This window comes from Leucoraja erinacea, chromosome 1 (genome assembly GCF_028641065.1).
Source record: "Leucoraja erinacea ecotype New England chromosome 1, Leri_hhj_1, whole genome shotgun sequence".
In the NCBI taxonomy this organism is placed as follows: Eukaryota; Metazoa; Chordata; class Chondrichthyes; order Rajiformes; family Rajidae; genus Leucoraja; species Leucoraja erinaceus.
Genome location: NC_073377.1, coordinates 110,875,157 through 110,898,765, shown reverse-complemented (window position 1 = coordinate 110,898,765; position 23,609 = coordinate 110,875,157). Strand labels below are relative to the sequence as shown.

Sequence of the window (23,609 nt, the reverse complement as noted above, 5' to 3'; positions counted from 1 at the left end):
TTGTATTGCTGCCCTGTCTATCTCGCACAAACCAACATCCTCACCACCAACTCCATCTACACATCACGCACTCGGGAAAGCAAATAACAAAATCCAGGATCTTTTTCACCCCAGTCATTCCCTTTTGTCCCCTCTCCCATCGGGCAGCAGATACAAAACCTCAAAGCGCGTACCATCAGATTCAGTAGCAGTTTCTTGCCCGCTATTATCAGACTACTGAACCATCCTCCCATAAATTAGGGTGCAGTCCTGATCTTCCAACCTACTTCTATACGGACATTGGACTTTTTCGCTGGAACTGTAAAGCTATGATGCTCTAACTGTATATTCAGCACTGGCATTTTTCTCTGTGCACCACTGTTGTACTTGTGTACCGCTTGATTGTACTCGTGTTTAGTGCAATCTGATTTAATTGATTTAATTGGACAGAACACAAACAAAAGCTTTTCACTGTAATTTGGCACGTGATAATAATCAACTAATACCAGTGTTTAAGAAAGAACTGCAGATGAAAACTTAAAGCACACGGTATTGGGGGTTCAGTATTGATGTTGATAGAGAACTGGCTGGCAGACAGGAAGCAAAGAGTAGGAGTAAACTGGTCCTTTTCAGAATGGTAGGCAGTGACTAGTGGGGCACTGCAAGGCTTAGTGCTGGGACCCCAGCTATTTACAATATATATTAATGATTTGGACGGAATTGAATGCAACATCCCCAAGTTTGTGGATGACACAAAGCTGGGGGGCAGTGTTAGCTGTGAGGAGGATGTTAGGAGGCTGCAAGATGACTTGGACAGGCTGGGTGAGTGGGCAAATGCATGGCAGATGCAGTATAATGTGGATAAATGTGAGGTTATCCACTTTGGTGGCAAAAACAGGAAAGTAGACTATTATCTGAATGGTGGCCAATTAGGAAAAGGGGAGATGCAACAAGACCTGGGTGTCATGGTACACCAGTCATTGAAAGTAGGCATGCAGGTGCAGCAGGCAGTGAAGAAAGTGAATGGTATGTTAGCATTCATAGCAAAAGGATTTGAATATAGGAGCAGGGAGGTTCTACTGCAGTTGTACAGGGTCTTGGTGAGACCATGCCTGGAGTATTGCGTACAGTTTTGGTCCCCTAATCTGAGGAAAGACATTCTTGCCATAGAGGGAGTACAGAGAAGGTTCACCAGACTGATTCCTGGGATGTCAGGACTTTCATATGAAGAAAGACTGGATAGACTCGGTTTATACTCGCTAGAATTTAAAAGATTGAGGGGGGATCCTATAGAAATTTACAAAATTCTTAAGGGGTTGGACAGGCTAGATACAAAAAGATTGTTCCCGATGTTGGGGAAGTCCAGAACAGTTTAAGGATAAGGGGGAAATCTTTTAGGAACGAGATGAGTAAAACATTTTTCACCCAGAGAGTGGTGAATCTCTGGAATTCCCTGCCACAGGAGGTAGTTGAGGACAGTTCATTGGCTATATATAAGAGGGAGTTAGATGTGGCCCTTGTGGTTAAAGGTATCAGGGGTTATGGAGAGAAGGCAGGTACAGGATACTGAGTTGGATGATCAGCCATGATCATATTGAATGGCGGTGCAGGCTCGAAGGGGCGGAATGGCCTACTACTGCACCTATTTTCTATGTTTCTATGTTTCTATGCTGGAAAAATCGAAGATAGGCAAAAAAGCTGGAGAATCTCAGTCTGAAGAAGTGTCTCGCCCCGAAATGTTGCATATTCCTTCGCTCCATAGATGCTGCCTCACCCGTTGAATACCAATACCAGTGATTTAATGTGTACATTTGCCTGCACAAGGTCCACGTCCCTCTGTCTGTTTGTATGCTTGCCTAAACGCTTAAAATGTAGATGCATCTTTAGACTTTAGCGATACAGAGCAGAAACAGGCCCTTCGGACTCCGAGTCCGCACTGACCAGCGACCATCCCATACACTATCACCATCCTACACACTAGGGACAATTTTACATTTTTTTACCAAAGCTAAATAACCTACAAACCTGTACGTCTTTAAAGTGTGGGAGGAAACCGGAGCACCTGGAGAAAACCCACGCGGTCACAGGGAGAATATACAAACGCTGTAGTCAGGATTGAACCCTGGGTCCTTGGCGCTGTAAGGCAGCAACTCTACCGCTGTACCGCTGTGTCACCCACCTTGTGTTGGGTTAGGTGGGGATGTTGTATTATCACCAATAAACAATAATATAAACAATCATTCAATAAAAACAATATTTTTTTTTACGCAGAGAGTGGTGGGTGACTGGAACATGCCGCAAGAAGTGGCGGTGGAGGCAGATACGATAGTGGTGCTTAAGAGAATTTTGAATTGGCGCGTGGTTATATAGCAAATAGAAGGATACGGATCACGTGCAGGCAGAGATTAGTTCAGTTTGGCATCATGTCCAGCACGGACATTGAGGGCTGAAGGGCCTGTTCCTGCACTGTTCTGTGTACTATGCTCTGAGAACATCCCTGAAAGAATCCCAAAAGACTATTTTATGGTGAGTAGGGGAATCAAGAACCAGAGGACATACGGTAGGTTTAAGGTAAGAGGGGGAAGTTTAATAGGAACCTGAGGGACAACCTTTACAAACAGAGTGTGTTGGGTATATGGAACAAGCTGCCAGAGGAGATAATTGAGGCAGGCACTATATAACAACATTAAAAAGACATTTGGACAGGTACCTACCTGGATAGGATAGGTTTAGAGGGATAAGGGCTAAATGCAGGCAGGTGGGACTAGGGGTAGATGGGGTATGTTGGTCGGCATGGGCAAGTTGAGCTGAAGGGCATGTTTCCAGGCTGTTTGTCCCTAATCGGTTTCACAGTCTCTGGCTTTTTCTCCAAGCAGTTGCTGCGCAGGCCAGCAGGTGGTAGTGTTGCTCTCCAATGTGGTTGTGGGATGTTAGTGAGACACATATGACCACATTGGCACTTCGCACCGCAACGTACATCACCCCCCGAACAGACACAACCCCCAAAGTCTTGCACCATAGTCTTTGTTTGGAAGCAGCTCCATCCAAGACTACAAGAAATTGCAGTGTTATGGACACTGCCCAGACCATCACACAAATCAACCTCCCTTCCATTGACTCCATCTACACTTCACGCTGCCACTGCAAGGCCACCAGTATAATCAAGGATCAGTCTCGTCCTGGTCACCCCCTCTTCTCCCCTCTCCCATCAGGTAAGAGGTACAGTAGTGTGAAAACGCACAGCTCCTGATACAGGGACAGTTTCTTCCCAGCTGTTATCAGGAAACTGAACCATCCTATCACCAACTAGAGAGCAACCCTGACCTCCCATCCCCTCAGACTATCTTTAATGGGACTTTACAGAATTTTATCTTGCACTAAATTTTATTACTTTTATCCTGGTGCTCCAGAGAAAACAATCCAAGTTTGTTCAACCTATTCTTCTGGTTAATACCTTCCAATTTAGACAGCATGGGCCAAATGGCCTCCTTCTGTGGCATAAGTATAAAAACCATGAATGACTGCACCTCAGTAGCTGCTGGGAAGGTTATTTTTCCAAAGATAAACTCGATTCAGAATTTAAATTCTATATAAAACAAAATATATACAAAACAAACTAAACTTAAACAAACTCAAGCTGGGGGGGGGGGGGGGGGGGGGGGGGTGGGTGGGGTAGTTTAGTTCAGTTTTGAGATACATTGTGGAAACAGGCCCTTCGGCCCAAAGAGTCCACACTGACCCGTCTCACCCCGTACAGTAACACCATCCTACGCACTAGGAACAATTCACAATTTTACCAAAGCCAATTAACCTACAAACTTGCACGTCTATGGAGTGTGGGAGGAAACCGGAGCACCCAGAGAAATTGATGTGGTCACTCCGTGCAGACAGCACCAGTAGTCGGGATCAAACCCGGGTCTCTGGTGCTGTAAGGCAGCATCCCTACCACTCCAGACGAATGTACAAAGGAGGGGAAAGGAATAGGACAACTTGTGCGGGATAGTGGGAGAAATAGGCGCATGGGATGGGCACGGGAAAGAGAGAGGGGTGTAAGGGGATCTTACTTAAAATCAGAGAATACAACGTTCATACCATTAGGTTGCAATCCACCTGCCTGCATCTAGTTTCACAGCATCACCACCTTCCCTGCTTCAGAAAGACAGTGTGCAGCAGTAGAGTTGTTGCCTTACAGCGCCAGAGACCCCGGTTTGATACCGATTACGGGTGCTCTGGTTTGTAGGTTCATTCATTTGTAAATTGTCCATAGTGTGTAGGATAGTGCTGGCCGGCGTGTCCTTGGTGGGCCGAAGGGCCTGTTCCCACACAGTATCTCTGAACAAAATTAAACTAAATCTCAAAATGCTGGTGGCAGGTCAGGCAGCATCTCTGTCGAAAAGGAATAGGTGATGCTTCGGGTGTGAACACTTCCTCATACTCCATGCAATTTCCTCTGCTTAGTCGTGTATTGTTTCCTTGCATTCATTACACCCAAGCCTCCACTGGGCCTATTATGAGGTAATACATGTTCAAAATCCGGCAACTCTCAGCTCTTTTTTCTCATTCAACCAGCTGCCTTTTGCCATCTCCCTTTACAACACTGCAGCGATTTCCACGAGAACTAATTTGAACAAATGTGCCAATTACGCCCATAATTCTCAGGTGCCGATCAGTAGGTAATTGGACAAAACAGATCTGTTTCCCCACATCCCCAAACCCCCCTCCCTCCCTCCCTCCCCTCCCCTCCCCTCCCACCACAACCTCACCAGCGGGACATAAAGTCTAAATGAGCAATTGTCCAGGTGTAATCTCCTGAGATTGTGTCAGGATAAATTGTGCTTTTGTTCATGACTAGAGCAATTTGTCAGCAAGTGTGGCTGTGTTTGTGTCCTGTATACACCCCAGTTAGAAGCAGCTGAACATTTAAGACAGGAAGTATAGTGGGTGGCATGGTGGTGAAGCTACTGCCTTACTGCGCCAGAGACCCGGGTTCGATCCTGACCTCAGGTGCTGTCTGTATGGAGTTTGTACGTTCCCCCTGTGACTGCGTGAGTTTTCTCCGGGTGCTCTGGTTTCTTCCCACACTCCAAAGACGTGCAGGTTTGTAGGTTAATTGGCTTCTGCAAATTTTAAATTGTCCCTAGTGTGTTGGATAGTGTTAGTGCATGAGGTGATCACTGGTTGGTGTGGACTCGGTGGGTTGAAGGGCCTGTTTCCACGCTCTGCCTCTAAAGTCTCAAGTCTAAAGTCAAGGGCCTGTCCCATGAGCATGCGACTGCATGCGGCGAGCGTGACCTAACGTGGTCGCTTGAGCCGTACGGCCTCGCGCGGCCAGTCCCACTTCGATCGCCGGAGCCGTATGGAGTTGTGCGGAGCTGGTCCCGACATCGCGCGGGGCTCTGAAAAACTGACACTGTCCAAAAATTCCACGCGGCAACAGCCTGCCGGCCCGCAGCTGCACTGAGGCCGTACGCAGCGCCTCGACGGGTGTACGCTGCGTCTCAACGCCGTACGTAGCGTCTCGAAGCCGTATGCAGCATCTTGACGGCGTACACAGCGTCTTGGCGGCGTACCCATAGTGCGTGGCATTGCGCGATAATGTAACCACCCGACGCCGTGCAACGTCCAAATTTAGTCGGCCCGCCTCCTGCCCAGCTGATTGGTCAGTATGATGTCAGGACCAGCCTCGCACAACTCCAGGCGGCTCCACGGTTGGAAGTGGGACCGGCCCCGCGAGGCCGTACGCCTCAAGCCACCACGTTTGGTCGCGCTGGACGCATGCAATCGCATGCTGGTGGGACAGGCCCTTAAGGTTGTCATTACAGTACATAGAACAGTGCAGTACAGAAACAGGCCTGACGGCCCTCAATGTTTATACTGAACATGATGCCAAAATATTCTACTCATCTGTCTGCACGTGATCCGTATCCTGCCATTCCCTCCCCTTCCTCCTTATCTGCCCCCTCTCCCCCTTTTATCTCCTCCAGCCTTTGTCCACCCGTATCTGCTAATCAAAATCCCACTCACCTGTATCCACCTATCATTATAAAGAAGAGTCCCGACCAGAAACGTCACCTTTAGACTTTAGAGATACAACGTCCAAACTGGCCTTTCAGCCCAATGGGTCCACACTAACCAGTAATCACTCGTACACTAACATTATCTTACACACAAGGGACAATTTACAATTTACAGAAGCCAATTAACAAACCTGTAAGTCTTTGGAGTGTGGGAGGAAACCAGAGCACCCAGAGAAAACCCACGCGGTCACAGGGAGAATGTACAAACTCCATACAGGCAGCATCCAAAGTTGGGATCGAAATCAGGTCTCTGAATCTGTAAGGTAGCAGCTCTACTGCTGCGCCACTGTGCTGCCCACCTATCCATGTTCTTCAGAGATGCTGCCTGACCCATTGAGTATCTCCAGCAAATTGAATATATATATATTATGAATACTTGTCAGTCTTTGTCCAGTCCCCACCTCTTTTATAGCTTTCTCCCTACCCAGAACGTCATCTATCAATGTGCCGATCTAAAAGCCGCTTAAATACCACTATTAACGATGGTAGCTCTGGCTGTCTGACAGGATCTGCTTTTGGGGCCGAATGGCCTAATCTTGCTCCTAACTTTTATTGTTTTCAATCCTAGCAATGGAAACCTGATCCTGTTGCCTTTGTCTGACCCACACACAATCACTGCTTTCTTAGTCAGTATCACCCTGAAATTTGTCCAAGTGGTCATTGGATCATATCTTTACAACTTCACTCATTACTTTAGACTTTGGAGATACAGCGCGGAAACAGGGCCTGCCCCACGAGTATGCGCCTGCATGCGGCAAGCGCGACCAAACCAGAAGCGGTGGCCGCGCGGAGGTCGAGTGAGTGACATGAAGTTCGAGCGAAGTCCGCGGGAAGTTCGCGCGTGACGTACGGCGGCTGCGGGCCGGCAGGCAGTTGCCGCGTGGAATTTTTGAACACGGTCAGTTTTTCGGAGCCCCGCGCGATGTCGAGACCAGCTCCGCTCAACTTCATGCGGCTCCGGCGATCGAAGTTGGACCGGCCCCGCGAGGCCGTACGGCTCAAGCGACCATGTTAGGTCGCACTTACCACATGGAGTTGCATGCTCATGGGACAGGCCTTTAAGACCTACAGAGTCTGCGCTAACCAGCGATCAGCCATTTACATTAGTTCTATCCTACACACTAGGGGCAATTTACAGAAGCCAGTTAAATTACAAACCTGCACATCTTTGGAGTGTGGGTGGAAATTGGAGCACCAGGAGAAAACCCACGCGGTCACAGGGAGAACATGCAAACTCTGTACAGACAGTACCCGAGGTCAGGATCTAACCTGAATCTCTGGTGCTGTAGGCAGCAAATCTGCTGCTGTACCACCGTGCTGTCCTTTACTGAATCTAATTTTTTTTTTAAAAGCAAATACAGTTCTACCACTGACTTTCCAGCAATGGTGGTCCAGCACCTCATTTAATCTGGACAAAAATACAACAGCGCACTTGAAATCATTCCACGATGTTTCTGGTCCACATCAATTTTCACACTTCCATCAGTGTTAAATGTTGTGATGGTACCTGCCTCAACTACCTCTTCCAGCAGCTCGTTCCATACACTCACCACCCTTTGTGTAAAAACGTTACCCCTCGGGTTCCTATTAAATCTTTCGCCCCCTCACATTAAACCCATGTCCTCTGGTTGTTGATTCCCCATCTCTGTGTAAAAGACTCTGTATATCTACCCAATCCTCTCATGGTCTTATACACCCTCCCCTGTAACCGTAAAGGCAGTATATACATTATCTCAGCTTTCAAATCCCATTAATTTTCTTTTTAAAATCTAATTTGCCTTGTGCTGTCTGGCCTTTGGCTTGGGTCCAGCCAATAAATATTACTTTTCAGGTGGGTCTATTGATTTAGCTGCTAGATTTCCTCAGCGTGCGAGGAGATTTTGGCATATTGCCAAATACTTTATCGAACTGCCAGAGGAGCTCAGTGGAGAGTATACTGGCTAACTGTATCAAACGTCTAGGGGTGCTTAGTTTTGGGACACAGCATAGAAACAGGGCCTTTGACCCACCAAGTCTATGCTGACCATCGATCACCCATTCACACTAGTTTTATGTTATCCCACTATCTCATCCACTCCCGACACAGGGCGGCAGGGTGAGTCAGCGGTAGAGTTGCTGTCTTATGGCGCCAGAGAACTGGGATCGATCCTGACTATGGGTCAGCTCTACTGATGTGCCACTTCACCACCCTAAATACAAGGGGAAGGGAACAGGGGGGGTGGGGGGGGGGGGGGGGGGGGGGAAGAGAGGGGCGGGGGAGATAAAAGAGAATTGAGAGACATGGGGATGGGAGATTAAAGTACGAAAGAGGCAATGAGAAGGGTGAGTGGGGCCAGATAATGGGACAAATAGGTGCATGGTATTGGGAAAGATTAATGAACTAAAATTTTGTTAATGAAAAGGAACTGCAGATGTTGGTTTATACCAAAGATAGAGTCACAATGCTGGAGTAACTGGGTGGGTCTCAGGAAAACATGGATAGATTATGTTTCGGGTCGGGACCCTTCCTGGTATAAGATGGTGCAGGAAAGAGGGGCGGGCAAGAGATTATTACTTAAAATTGGAGAATTCAACGTGCATATCCTTGGGTTGTAAGCTGCCCGTAGAATATGAGGTGCTCTTCCTTCGGTTTGCCTGCAGCCTCACACTGGCAATGGAGGAGGCCCAGCACAGAAAGGTCAATGTGGGAATGAGAAGAGGAGTTTAAATGGTTAAATTGTGTAAGGTAAAGGCAGACTACACCTCTATGCAAATCCCCACGATTATTTTCAAAGGTTAGGTTTAAACATTCCCAGAGGCACTCGGCTTGGAATCAGAGGAGGCTGCAGTGAAAGAGTGTTCCCAGTTTGAATATGAAGAAAAGGTGGCATTAGAATTGATTAATAATTCAACCAAGCAAGCACTGTGCATCGCCTAAGTCTTAACACCTGGGCGATGAACAAACACCAGTTATTTATTCAATGAAGAAAAGATAATGGCCTTTAATATTTTAGTGCTATGCAGATCTGCGTCAGAAAAGGCAAAACATATCTGAGGTTAAAGCACGGATGATTAATAATTAAGGAGGACTGAGCTTTCACATGTTCAAAAAAAAATCCATGCCTACACCAAGACAACTCCAGCGATCTTGTACCTCAGTACTAAAAATACTCCGTCATCATACTGATGAATCAGAGCTCATTGTGGACTACAGAAGGTCTAGGGGCGGCACGCACATCCCCATCCATATTAACGGGACGGAGCTCCAGCTTCAGATTCCTGGGGGTCAACATCTCTGATGACCTCTCTTGGACCCACAATACCTCAACTCTGGTCAAGAAGGCTCACCAGCGTCTCTTCTTCCTGAGGAGACTAAAGAAGGTCCATCTGTCTCCTCAGATTCTGGTGAACTTCTACCGCTGTACCATCGAGAGCATCCTTACCAACTGTATCACAGTATGGTATGGCAACTGCTCTGTCTCCGACCGGAAAGCACTGCAGAGGGTGGTGAAAACTGCCCAACGCATCACAGCTGCAGGAAGAGGTTTGACGGATTTGGACTGTTCTCTCTTGGAATGCCAGAGGCTGATGGGAGACCCGTCAGAAATATACATAGAAACACACAACATAGAAAAATAGGTGCAGGAGTAGGCTATTCGGCCCTTTGAGCCAGCACCGTCATTCAATATGATCATAGCTGATCATCCACAATCAGTACCCCCTTCCTGGCTTTTCCGCATATCCCTCGATTCCTTTAGACCTAAGAGCTAAATCTAACTAACTCTTGAAAACATCCAGTGAATTGGCCTCCACTGCCTTCTGTGGCAGAGAATTCCACAAAGAATAGAGAGGCACAGACAGTCAGGATCTTTTTTTTCCCCAGGATGGATATATCAAATACGAGGTTTAAGGTGAGAGGGGCAAAGTTTAAAGGAGATGCGTGGGGTCGTTGAAGACGAGTCCTGACCCGAAACTTCACTTTTTCACCTATTTTCCCCCAGAGATGCTGCCTGACCCATTGAGTTACTCCAGCATTTGCTGTCTATTGTTGGTATAAACCAGCATCTGTAGTTCATTTTTATTAACTAAATTCAAGTTCATTAATCTCTCCCAATCAACCTCCGCTGCCAGAAGCACAGAATAACTAATTTATTACATGTCATTAATCACGTTGCGTGGTATTTGTTTAAAATCATGGTTTCACATTAACCTTGGAGCAAATACAGTCAGGGGGGGGGGGGGGGGGGGGGGGAATGTTGTGATAGAAACTCACCTCAGCCAACGGGATACCTTCAGGAGGGCGGCACTGAAGAAGCACCTCTTGTTCCATGGATACCTCCTTGCCTAATGGTTCCTGTTCAAACGTCTTCCGTAGATCTGGGCAGGAGATTAGACAGATCATTAATCGTGGGCCTGTCCAAGCGATTACACACAGTGGCAAGAAAGAGAGCCAAGTCAAAAGTCAAGAGTGTTTCATTGTCAAACATATGTACCAACAACGGAACAATAACTGGTGTAGGAAGGAACTGTAGGCACTGCAGGTGCTGGTTTTACACCAAAGGTAGACATTGAAGATAGATACGAAATGCTGGGTTAACTCAATGGGACAGACAGCATTTCTGGTCTTTTCTTGCCTCCAGCTCATCATCATCCCCCCCTCCGCCTCATCCCGCCTCCTACTTTCAGTCTGAAGAATGGTCCCGACATGGAACATCACCCATTCTTTTTCCCCAGAAATGCTGCCTGACCCGCTAAGTTTCTCCAGCACTTTGTGTCTATCTTTGGTGTAAACCAGCATCTGCAGCTCCTGGTTTCTCAATTCAATTCAACTTTAATGTCATCGCACAAATACAAATATGAGTACAACGAAATGCAGTTTTGCGTCAGTCCGTAGTAGTTGTGCATAAAGAAATAAAAAAAATAGAAAGAGAGAAGATACAGAATAATCAAAAAATACAGAATAATTAAACAATGGGGACGGAGGGACCGGAGAAATCTATTGGCGGGACTCCGAATTCAGCAATGTGATTGTATTATTGTAGAAGCTGTTCCTCATCCTACTAGTACATGACCTGAGGCTCCTGTACCGCCTCCCTGATGGGAGGAGGGCAAACAGTCCATAGTTGGGGTGTGAGGGGTCATTGATAATCTTCCCAGCCCGTCTCAGACACCGTTTTCGGTGGAGGGCATCCATGGCAGGGAGCGGGGCACCGATGATGTGCTGCGCGGTTTTCACCACCCGTTGTAGTGCCTTCCAGTCCACAGCAATGCAGCTGCTGTACCATACCGTGAAGCAGGTGGTCAGGATACTCTCTATGGTACAGCGGTAAAAGTTGGTCAGGATCTGGGGGGACAGGTGGGCTTTCTTGAGCCTCCTCAGGAAGTAAAGGCGCTGCTGTGCCTTTTTGATCAGCTACAATGAAATTCTTATTTGCTGCCGCATAAACACAACACACATACTGTAGAAGTCTGAAGGAGGGACAGACCCGAAATGTTCTCCAGGGATGCTGCCCGACACATTCCAGCATTTCGTGTCTTTCCTTGGTAAACCAGCATCTGCAGTTCCTTGTTTCTACAGATAGATTGAATTGATTTAAAGATACGGCATGAAAACAGACCCTTCGGCCCACTGAGTCCACACCAACCATTGATCACCCTATTTCTCTATTACCACACTTTCTCATTCACATCCTACATACTGGGGCCAATTTACAGAGGGCCAATTAACCTATGAATCCCACACGTCTTTGGGATGTGGGAGGAAATCGAAACACCCAGAGGAAACCTACATGGTCACAGGGAGATGGTGCAAGATCCACACAGATAGAATCCAACGTTAGGATCAAACCCTGGTTTTCTGAATCAGGTGATATTTGGTTCTCCATCTCAGGTATACGTCTGTTGTCTAAATTGCTGCAAAGAGCCTTGAGTCCTTTCACCATGCAAGAGATGCTGCATGAATAGAAGTGATTGCAGCTGTTATTTCTCTTCTTGCTCTGAACAATGTACAATATATGGGCAAAGACACCCACAAAATGCCGGAGTGACTCAGCTGGTCAGGCACCATCTCAGGAGGAAAGGGATGGATGTCGTTTTGTGCCAGAACCCATCTTCAGACACGACCCGAAATGTCACCCATCTTTTTTCTCCAGAGATGCTGCCTGACCTGCTGAGTTACTCCAGCACTCTGAGTCTATTTTTGGTAGAAATCAGCATTTGCAATTCCTTGTTTCTACATTTTGACCCACTGGAAAACTTCATCAAGGTCTGCCTGCTTTAAAGAAGTTCTCCTCCTCTCTCCGTCGGGAGTTATGTGACACCCTCTCTTGCTGCTCTGTGATTCCTGTTGTTCTCCGGCTCTACAACATTAGACCCGGAATCACGGCCACAACCATGTGCGTTTCCTCAACACGTGCCTGTGCTGACACCTTGTTTCATGTGACTTCTTGCTCATGTCACCAATCCATGTTCCCCAGAGATGCTGCCTGACCCGCCGAGTTACTCCGGCACTTTGTGCCTTTTTTTGTTGTAAACCAGCATCAGCAGTTCCTCGTTTCTACCAGTTGAGATGTTTGCTGATAGATGCCAAGCTTTGAGTATCTGCTCTCTGGAATTACATTCTTAAACCCCTCTATCTTTCTCTCATGATTGCAATTTGATTCTTTCATTCAAAACTTTGGTTATAAAAAGCGATAATAGTTCAAAGTAGAACATGTAGCTCCCAATTCCTGTTTTTTTGTCTCAGTTTAAAAGATCTTTCAAGAGAGAGTTAGATCTAGCTCTTAACTCTAAAGGAATCAAGGGATATGGGGAAAAAGCAGAAACGGGGTACTGATTTTAGATGATCAGCCATGATCATATTGAATGGTGGAGGTGGCTCGAAGGGCCGAATGGCCTACTACTGCATCTATTTTTCTCTGTTTCTATGAGATACAGAGTGGAAACAGGCCTTTCAACGACCTCTATCACCTCTACACTAGTTATATCCCATTACTAGCGACAATGTAATAGAAGCCAATTAACCTACAAACCTGCACGTCTTTGGAATGTGGGACGATACCTGAACATCTGTAGAAAACCCATGCGGTCACAGGAAGAACGTACAAACTCCGTACAGACAGCACCCTTAATCCGGAACAAACACGGGTCTCAGGCAGCAACTTTAGCTTAGTTTAGCTTAGTTTAGAGATACTGTGCGGAAACAGACCCTTCTGTCCATCGAGTCCACGCTGACCAGAGAGCAACCCGTACACTAACACTGCTCAACACACACTAGCACAATTTACAATTATACCAAGCCAATTAATCTGCAAACCTCTATATCATTGGAGTGCAGACATACAGCTGTGCCTCTCTACCGCCCTGAGTTCCAACAAGATGAGGGTTGATTTCAGCTCCAGAATCCTCCCTTTCGTCACTGAATCTCTTGAAGCCACTTCGGCCCAACTCATCCATGCGAACAAAGATACCCATTGAATCTAGACCTATTTGTTCACAATAGACCCATATCCCTCTAAACCTTTCCTATCCATGCACCTGCCCAAATATCTTGCTCGGTGGCCTTCCTTCTCCAAGTAAGCCAGGTCTGTGGTTGGGATACAGCCGTGGCTCGCTGAGCCCCCGTCTCACCACCGTCGAGACCCTGCCCTGCTCCCACTGCCGTCTCATCACCTATTCCTTGTCTGCAGAGATGCTGCCTGATACAAAGTGCTGGAGTAACTCAGTGTATCGACCTTCAGCGTACAGGTGATTGTTGGTCAGCATTTACTCAGTGGGCCGAAGGACCTATTTCCCTGCTGCATCTCAAAACTAAACTAAACTAAACTGGACCCCAATTATGTGCATCAACACTTACATGCAATTCGGACGTAGGACTTGTGACTCTTGGTGGTCCCAGAAGAACTCCACGCAACGCACTGGCACCAGTAGTCTTCCGGTCCAAAGAGTTCTTCCACTTGCTGCCTGGTGATCTCAATGCTCACTTCCCTCACGATGAGGTCTGGCAGTCATAAGAAATGGTTCAAGTTGTTAGCGATCTCTTCAAATAACACTTTCAATGGTAAGTTACCATTCATACTTGCCTTGATCTGAATATTAGTATTGGTTATTATTGTCACATTATCACATTTTAGTTATCAGGCAACTGAGCCATTCTAACACCAACTAGAGAGCAGTCCTGACCGACCATCTACCTCACTGGAGACCCTCGGACTATCTTTAATTGGACTTTACCTTGCACTAAAAGTCGTTTCCTTTATCTTGTATCTGCACACGCTGGATGGCTTGATCATATATAGTCTTTCTGCTGACTGGTTAGCACGCAACAAAATCTTTTCACTGTACCTTGGTACACGTGACAATATACTAAACTAGTTTAGTTTATTTAGTTTAGTTTATTGTCAAGTGTACCAAGATACAGTGAAAAAAAGACTTTTGCGTACTATCCAGGAAATCAAACATTTATGAGTATACCAGGGAGAGCAAAAGAGAAAATAAACAGAGTACAGAATATAGTGTTACAGCTACTAAGTGCAGGTAAAGAAAATAACGTGTAAGTCCCCAATGGTGTAGATTGGAAGACCAGAAATTCATTGTTAGCTTTAGATTTTTAGATACTGTGTGGAAACAGGCTCTTCAGCCCACCAAGTCTGTGCCGACCAGCGATCACCCCTGTACACTAGCACTATCCTACACACTAGGGACAATTTACAATTTTATTGAAGCCAATTAACCTACTAACCTGCACGTCTTTGGAGGGTGGGAGAAAACCGGAGCATCCGGGAAAAACCCACGCAGTCACAGGGAGAACGTGCAAACTCCGTGCAGACAGCACCCAAAGTCAGGATCACACCCAGTTCTCTGGTGCGGTGAGGCAGCAACTCTATCGTTGCGCAGCTGTGCTGCTTCTGAAAGGTGCATTCAAGAGTCTGATCATAGAGGGGAAGAAGCTGTTCTTGAACTTAGTGGAAGGTGCCTTTAAACTTTAATGCCTGATGGGGAGAGGGGAGAAGCGGGAATGACCCAAGGTAGGAGTGGTCTTTGATTGTGCTGGCTGCTTTCCCGTGGAAACGTGGTGTAGATGGAGACGATAGGGTGGGGAGGGAGGTAGGGTCTGGTCTGTGTGATGGACTAGACTGAATCCACAATATGCAATTTCTTGGTGTCTGGAATAGAGCATTGGTAAAACATGCAGTGATGCACCCATTCTGAAGAAGGGTGCCAACCCAAAACATTACCTATCCATTTTCTCCAGATTAGATACAGCACGGAAACATGCCCCTCAGCTTACCGAGTCTGTGTAGCACCATCCTACACACTAGGGACAATTTATATTTTACAATTTTACCAAAGCCAATTAACCTACAAACCTGCATGTCTAGATCCCTGTACTGTTCTAGATCTATGTCTATGTCTATGTCTAAGGTAGTGGAAGGTCTTACCTGCAATCTCCGGCAACCACCTTCTACTAGCATCGCAACTGGCTTTGACTAAAAAATTACCGATTTTTAAAACGGCAACGTATTTTTAGTCACAGCCGGTTTTGAATTTTTTGAAATAATCGCCGGAACATAGAAGAAGCGGAAACCACTTTCGAACATTAGGGAGACTGACAAAAACCTCCGGGAACTGCATGGAAACCTTGGGTGGGACGCAAAGTCTCCAGAGGTTTCCGTTCAGGTTTCCTAAGTGGGACAGGGGCATAAGGAAGCAACTCTACCTCTGCGCCACCATGTCACCCAAAGTTGATGCCTGACCTGCCGAGGCATTCCTGTACTTTGTGTCTATTTTCGGTGATGCTTCCTGTTGGATGCCCCTGTGGAAATTGGTCATTCAGAGATATACCGAGTTACCTCTGTTTTCTGAGGATTGGTTTCTGGGTACTCAGACATTTAGCCAATAGATCTCAAGGGGTCTACTTACGTTTAACAGAAAATCAAATACAACATTTCACCTCAAAAACAGATTACGCACTAGAGAAGCAAGAGGATTGTACAGAGCCTGCTAGCTTACAGGCTGACTGTTCAAGGTAAAATGTGTTTTGTGTTTGACAGTGCAGAGATGAAGATTAGCAAGGGATTACAGCATTATGCAAGCATCTAGCAGCTAACGTGACTTACATCAACTCTTGGGGTAATGTTAGGAAACTTAAAACTCAGATGGGTGGGAGAGGATTACACTTGTCGTTCGAACACTGCCAATTGTAATGCAGAGAGTTCACTACTACCTTTGAACATCGTCGACCCCTTTCTGAATTTTCCATCCTCTTTAAATGCTAACGCTTGCTTCATTCAGACAGCCCTTGTCAGTCTGGTGGAGATTGCTGTCACCAAACTGCCCTGTTCCTGCCCCATGTGTTTGAAACAACACATCACTGACTCCCACTGGATCCCTGGAGTCATACAAAGTTGACAGTGACCAGTAGGAACATCCAGCCCTCAGAATGAGTGTGTAGAAAGGAACTGCAGATGCTGGTATATACTGAAGATAGACACAAGGTGCTGGAGTAACTCTGCAGGTGAGGCAGCATCTCAGGAAAACATGGATAGGTGACATTTCAGGTTGGGACTCGGTCTGAAGAAGGATCTCAACCCAAATGTCAGGGAGCATCTCTTGGGAATATGCTTGTGAAGTTTCGGGTCGAGATCCTCCTTCAGACCCAGTCTGAAGAATGATCCTGACCTGAAATGTCACCTATCCATGTTCTGCAAAAATGCTACCAAACCTGTTGAGCTACTCCAGCACTTTGTGTCTTCTTTGGCAAACCGGCACCTGCAGTTCCTAGATTCAGAATGACATGAAGATTTGTCCATGTCCATAAATATTGCACAAATCATAAATAAATCCAGCTGGAAACTGAGGATTTACTTCATTCACATAGAGAGGGGAGAATGTAATTGTGGGTTGAAGAGCCTCTTCCTGTGCTGTACTGTTCTAGATCTATGTCTATGTATATGTCTAAGGTAGACCCAAAATGCTGGAGTAACTCAGCGGGACAGGCAGCATCTCTGGAGAGAAGGAATGGGTGACGTTTTGGCTTGAGACCCTTCTTCGGGAAGTCCAGAACAAGGGGTCACAGTTTAAGGATAAGGGGGAAATCTTTTAGGACCGAGATGAGGAAAACATTTTTCACACAGAGAGTGGTGAATCTCTGGAATTCTCTGCCACAGAAGGTAGTTGAGGCCAGTTCGTTGGCTATATTTAAGAGGGGGTTAGATGTGGCCCTTGTGGCTAAAGGGATCAGGGGGTATGGAGAGAAGGCAGGTACAGGATACTGAGTTGGATGATCAGCCATGATCATATTGAATGGCGGTGCAGGCTCAAAGGGCCGAATGGCCTACTCCTGCACCTATTTTCTATGTTTCTATTTTCTATGTTTCTTCTGACCGAGAATCAGGGGAGAAGGAGACTAGAGATATGGAGGGGTAAGTTGTGACAACACAGATCAAAGGAGACGATGACAAGTAAATGTAGAAAGGTTCATTGTTGTCTGAGGGGACGGTGATAATCAGTAACATTAATCAGAAGGACAGTGAAACTAGTCAGAGAACTAGGGTGGGGGAGGGATGGTGAGAGAGGGAACGCAAGATGATGTGGGATTCACTGCCTGTGTGCGGGGTGGAAACAGAAATGGAACAGGAATATTTTCTCTCCTTCATTGGCATTGATATAGTTATGTTAATGTGGTATGCTAATAGCACTGGGATCTGTGACAGCAAACAAAAACAATGCATCTTACAAAAAATTATACAAAATCTATCAATATTCATTTCAAACTTTTGCTGGGTTTTTTTGGCTTTCAATGGTCGAAATTCATTTTTGGATACAGTTCAGTACGTATCACTGTACATAGGCACAAAGATGCCTCTTAGACAAGCATCTCAGATACAGTATAAATGTAGGGTAGTGTGCAGAAAGGTGCAGATGCTGGTTTACACCAAAGATAGACACAAAGTGCTTGAGTAAACTCAATGGGTCAGACAGCATCTCTGGAGAATATGGATAGGTGACATTTCGGATCGGGACCCTTCTTCAAACTGGGTCTGAAGGAGGTTCTTGACCCGAAACATCACCTAAACATGTTTTCTGGAGATGCTGCCTGATATTTCGGGTGGAGATCCATCTTTTTTACTAGACAATGTATAGCAGTACTACACTTCTTCTTCTTCATGCGTATGGTGTGTACAGCCTAAAGTTGGAGGTCAATTTGATCTTGTTTGTGCACGTCGGGTTGGTTGCATTAGTCGAAACAGGGTGGACCACGTGAAGGTTTCAATCTTGCACCAGTGGTACACTGAGATTGTATGTAGTCGCCAGGTTTGGCACCAGTTTCAAGTCCCAGTTCACAAGTGATAGGAACAGAATTAGGGTCCTATCACCACCAAGACCCACCAAGTCTACTCTACCATTCAATCATGGCTGAACTATCTCTCTCCTAACTAACTCTCCCATACTAATCAATAATCTATCTATATCTGCCTTTAAAATATCTATTGGCCTCCGCTGTCTTCTGTGGCAATTAATTCCACAGATTCACCACCCTCTGACTAAAAGAAAATCCTCCTCATCTCCTTCCTATAGTAACGTCCTTTATTTCTGAGGCTAAGACTGGTCCTAGACTCTCTCACTAGTGGAAACATCCTCTCCACATCCACTCTATCCAAGCCTCTTACTGTTCGGTAAGTTGTAATGAGGTTTCCCCCTCATCGTTCTAAACTCCAGCGAGTACAGGCCCAGTGCCGACAAACGCTCATCATATGCCAACCCACTCATTCCTGGGATCATTCTTGTAAACTTTCTCTGGACCCTGTCCAGTGCCAGCGCATCCTTCCTCATATCTGGGGCTCAGAGTACTCCAAAAGTGGCCCAACCAGCACCTTATAGAACCTCATCATTACATCTCAATTTTTGTATTCTAGTCCTAGTTGTTGCAAATGCAAGGGTATTTGAAGATTTGAGATGCAAACATGTGATTTTCAAAATGTTGACAATATTGAAAAGGGGATGTGTAGGCTTTGGAGAGGATGCAGAAGGCATTGCCCACAGTATTGTCTGGATTAGGGAGTATTAGCTATCAGGAGAGGGAAGGTCAGCTTGGATTGTTTTCACTGAAACATCAGGGACAGAGGGGAGACCTGATGGAGGTATTTAAGGTTATGAGAGGCGTTGTTAAGATAGACAGTTCAGAAGCTTTTGCTCAGGGTGGAAATGTCAAAGTCTAGTGAGCATACCTTTAACGTGAAAGGAGATGGGCAGGGAAACCTTTTTTTACACAGAGTGTGGTGAGTGCCTGGAACGCATTGGACATTATGGTGGTGGTGGAGGCAGGTACAATAGTGGGGTTTGAGGAGTCTATAGATAGGCACATGGGTTTGTTTGCAGGGAATGGAGGGATATGGATTACGTGCAGGCCGAGGAGATCAGTTTAACCCGAATGTGTGTTTGGCACAGACATTGTGGGCTGAAGGGCCGTACTGCTCTATGTTCTATGTTTAACATCAATGGGACCTTAATCAACTGGCCACATGGGCTAGGGAATGGCAATGGAGGTTAATCACGGTAAGTATCAGATGCTCCAGTTTGGGAAGTCAGCTCAGGGCAGGACCTTCATAGTGAACAGTAGGACCCTGGAGAGTGTTTTAGAGCAGAGTGATCTGGGAGTACAAGTGGCGACACAGAAGCTGCAGATGTTGGTTTTCCAAAAAAAAACAAAGTGCTGAAGTAACTCTGCAGAACAGGCAGCATCTCTGGTGGACATGAATAGATGATGATTCCGTTTCGTACCCCTCCAGACATTGGACGTGACATGAAACATCACCTATTGATATCCTCCAGAGACGTTGCCTGGCCTGTGGTTTTTTAGGAGTACAAGTAAATACTTCCCTGAAAGTGATGCCACAGGTAGATAGGATGGTGAAGAAGGCTTTTGGCATGCTGGTCTTCATAAAGTCAGAAGTGATAGGAGTAGAATTAGGCCATTCAGCCCATCAAGTCTATGCCACCATTCAATCATGGCTGATCTATCTCTCCCTCTTAACCCCATGCTCCTGCCTTCTCCCCATATCCTTTCATTCATCGGTCAGGGAATTAAATATAGAGGTAGACACAAAATGTTGGAGCAACTCAGCAGGACAGGCAGCATATCTGGAGAGAAGGAATGGGTGAGGTTTCGGGTCGAGACCCTTCTTCAGGTTACTGTGTCTTCCTTCGATTTAAACCGGCGTCTGCAGTTCTTTCCTACACATAGACGTTGAGGTTTTATACTATAGTTGTACAAGATGTTGGTAAGGCCACATTTGGTGTACCGTTCAGTTTTGGTCAACCTGCTGTAGGGAAGATACCATTAAGTTGGAAAGAGCACAGGGAAGATTTATGAGGATGTTGCCAGTGCTCAGGATCCTGAGCTACAGGGAGAGGTTGAGCAGGCTAGGTTGTTATTCCTTGGAGCGCAGGAGAAAGAGTCCCCCCCGAATATGTGGCACCTAGGCTGGGGGAGGCGGCCGATTAGCTGGTCAATTTTCCCCCCTTACTGCCGGAGCTCTGGAACTCCAACCCGGACAGAGCCGGCAGATCCCTTCCCATAGCCGACTTCCCACGCCGACTGTACAAGCCGGTGTGTCGGCTCCTCGGCAGCCTATGCGGACCATTCCAGTACCGTTGGAATCCACTCGGAGGCCGTGACCCATGTTGGTCCCGTAAAACAGATAATCCAAAGAAGCTCTGGAACCAAGCGTGGATCTGTATTACTGATGGATGTCATTGCATTATTAAATATTGTTTATATTTTCATTGTGTAGCTGCGTTAACGGGACTGTAACGTTGCAGCAAGTAATAATGTCCTTGTTCCATACCCAGTGCATGTGATAATTAAACTCTTTTGAGTCTCTCTTGAGCTTTGACTGTTTCAGTAAGATAACCTCCTCTCTCTGTTTCTCTCCCTACAGACGCTTCCTGACCTTCTGAACATTTTCTATTTTCATTCCTGTTTACTGAGGCTCATCAGCAACATCAAATCCTCCTCAAAATCTATCAGTGAAGATTTAAAAATAAACCTTTTTCTCTGTTTGCTTAAAAAGCTCTCCTTTCTATAGACCCCCATGAATGAGATAAGCATTTTACTTGAGTCACTTTCCCTAGAGCTTTATGCAAAGTAAAGGTGAGCTGCCAACTCTTCAATCTGGCATTGATTTATGTGTCCAATTATGTAAAAATATCAAGGAGCAGTTAATTTTGGCTCAGAGGATAAACAGGAACTTCTTAACGGTCTATGTATTCAGCAGAGCCACTGAGTGAGTCCCTGCAACTAAGTCATCCATACTGTGGGTGCTGGTGGAAGGATTTATTTTAGTTTAGATTAATTTGGTTGAGAGATACAGCACGGAAACAGGCCGTTCGTCCCACCGACTCCGTGCCGGCCAGAGATCCCACACACTAACGCTATCTGACACACACTAGGGGCAATTTACATTTTTACAAGCCAATTAGCTTACAAACCTGTACGTCTTTGGAGAGTGAAAGGAAACCGGAGCACCAGGAAAAAAACCCATGTGGTTACGGGGAAAACTCCATACAGGCAGCACCCGTGGTCAGGATCGAACCTGGGTCTCTGGTGCTGTAAGGCAGCAGCCACCAGCAGTGCTCTATTAATTAATTATTTTTAGGATCTTGCAAGTTTAGAAACATAGAAACATAGAAAATAGGTGCAGGAGTAGGCCATTCAGCCCCTCAAGCCTGCACCGCCATTCAATATGATCATGGCTGATCATCCAACTCAGTATCCCGTACCTGCCTTCTCTCCATACCCCCTGATCCCCTTAGCCATTAGGGCCACATCTAACTCCCTCTTAAATATAGCCAATGAACTGGCCTCAACTACCTTCTGTGGCAGAGAGTTCCAGAGATTCACCACTCTCTGTGTGAAAAATGTTTTTCTCATCTCGGTCCTAAAAGACTTCCCCCTTATCCTTAAACTGTGACCCCTTGTTCTGGACTTCCCCAACATCGGGAACAATCTTCCTGCATCTAGCCTGTCCAACCCCATAAGAATTTTGTGAGTTTCTATAAGATCCCCCCTCAATCTTCTAAATTCTAGTGAGTACAAGCCGAGTCTATCCAGGCTTTCTTCATATGAAAGTCCTGACATCCCAGGAATCAGTCTGGTGAACCTTCTCTGTAGTTTGAGCTATTGTTGTCCAGTTTTTATTTCCCATGAACTGAGATCTTTTAAGATTCACCAACAATGATAGTTTGTGTAATTGCAGAAGGTTCATATCCTCTGAGGGCGAGTACAAGAGATGCATCTCCTGAAGAAAGTTAGTGAACCAAATATTGAACAACGTTTGAAAAACATTTGGGCAGGTACCTGGATAGGAAAGATTCCATGTCATAAGTTATAGGAGCAGAATTAGGCCATTCGGCCCATCAAGTCTCCTCTACCATTCAATAATGGCTGATCTACCTTTCCCTCTCACTCCCATTCTCCTGCCTTCACCCCATGAGCCCTGGCACCCTGACTAATCAATAATCTGTCAATCTCCACATTAAAAAATACCCAATGATGGCCTCCACGGCAATGAAACCTACAGATTCACCACAGATTTAGAGATATGGACCAAATATGGGCAAATAGTACTAGCTCAGATGGGGCATCTTGAACGGCAGGGATGAGTTGGGCTGAAGGACCTGTTTCCATACTATATGACTCGAAATAATGTTTACACAATAATTAGTTAGTTTTCAAAGCTACTAAGATAGACCTAGTTAATAGTTCAGAGATACAGCAAGGAAACAGGCCTTTCATCCCACCAAGTCAATGCCGACCAGTGATCATTCGTACACTAGTTTGATCCTACACATTGAGGATAATTTGCCGAAGTCAACTACCCTACAAACATTTAGTTTAGTTTTATTTAGTTTAGTTTAGTTTATTGTCACATTTACCAGAGTACAGTGAAAAGCTTTTTTTCCACTGGTCAGCATAAAGACAATACATGATTACAATCGAGCCGTCCACAGTGTACAGATAAATGATAAAGGGAACAACATATATAGTGCAAGATAAATTCCAGTATTTAGTTCTATCCCACACTAGGGACAATTTACAGAAGCCAATTAACCACCAACAAAGCTACAGGTCAGGACTGGTCTCTAGTTGGTCATAGGATGGTTCACTTGCCCAATAACAGCTGGGAAGAAACTGCACAGAAATCTGGAGGTGTTCATGTCAAGTAAATAACTATAACTGCAGCAACACCAACAAACCTGACTATTGGGAAAAACTCCTTCAGATCAGTGTTGGGAAATGGAAGTCATTCTGTGAGGATGGCTGGAGGCACAGAAACTGCAGGTGCTGGAATCTTGAGCAAAGCACAAAGTGCTGGAGAAACTCAATGGATCAGACAGCAGATTTACAAGGATGTTGTAAGGCCTCGAGGTCCTGAGCTATAGGGAGAGTTTGGGAAACCTTGGACTATTCCTTGGAGCACAGGAGGCTGAGGGGTGATCTTATGGAGGTGTAAGAAATCATGAAGGGAATAGATCGGGTAGACACACAGTCTTTTTACCCAGAGTAGGGAA

The 23,609-nt window shown here is 45.8% G+C and overlaps 1 protein-coding gene across 6 annotated transcripts in view; it reads right to left on the bottom strand.

Annotated features, from left to right (window-relative positions):
* Positions 1 to 23,609, bottom strand: part of LOC129700722 (netrin receptor UNC5C-like) — a 286,525-nt gene that overhangs the window by 61,454 nt on the left and 201,462 nt on the right. For all 6 annotated transcript variants that reach the window (XM_055641363.1, XM_055641371.1, XM_055641344.1 and 3 more), the window contains 2 exons: positions 13,891 to 14,034; positions 10,309 to 10,412 (listed from right to left, as the gene is read on the bottom strand). In XM_055641363.1, the coding sequence (XP_055497338.1) occupies positions 10,309 to 10,412; positions 13,891 to 14,034 (248 nt within the window). The remainder of the gene's footprint in view (positions 1 to 10,308; positions 10,413 to 13,890; positions 14,035 to 23,609) is intronic.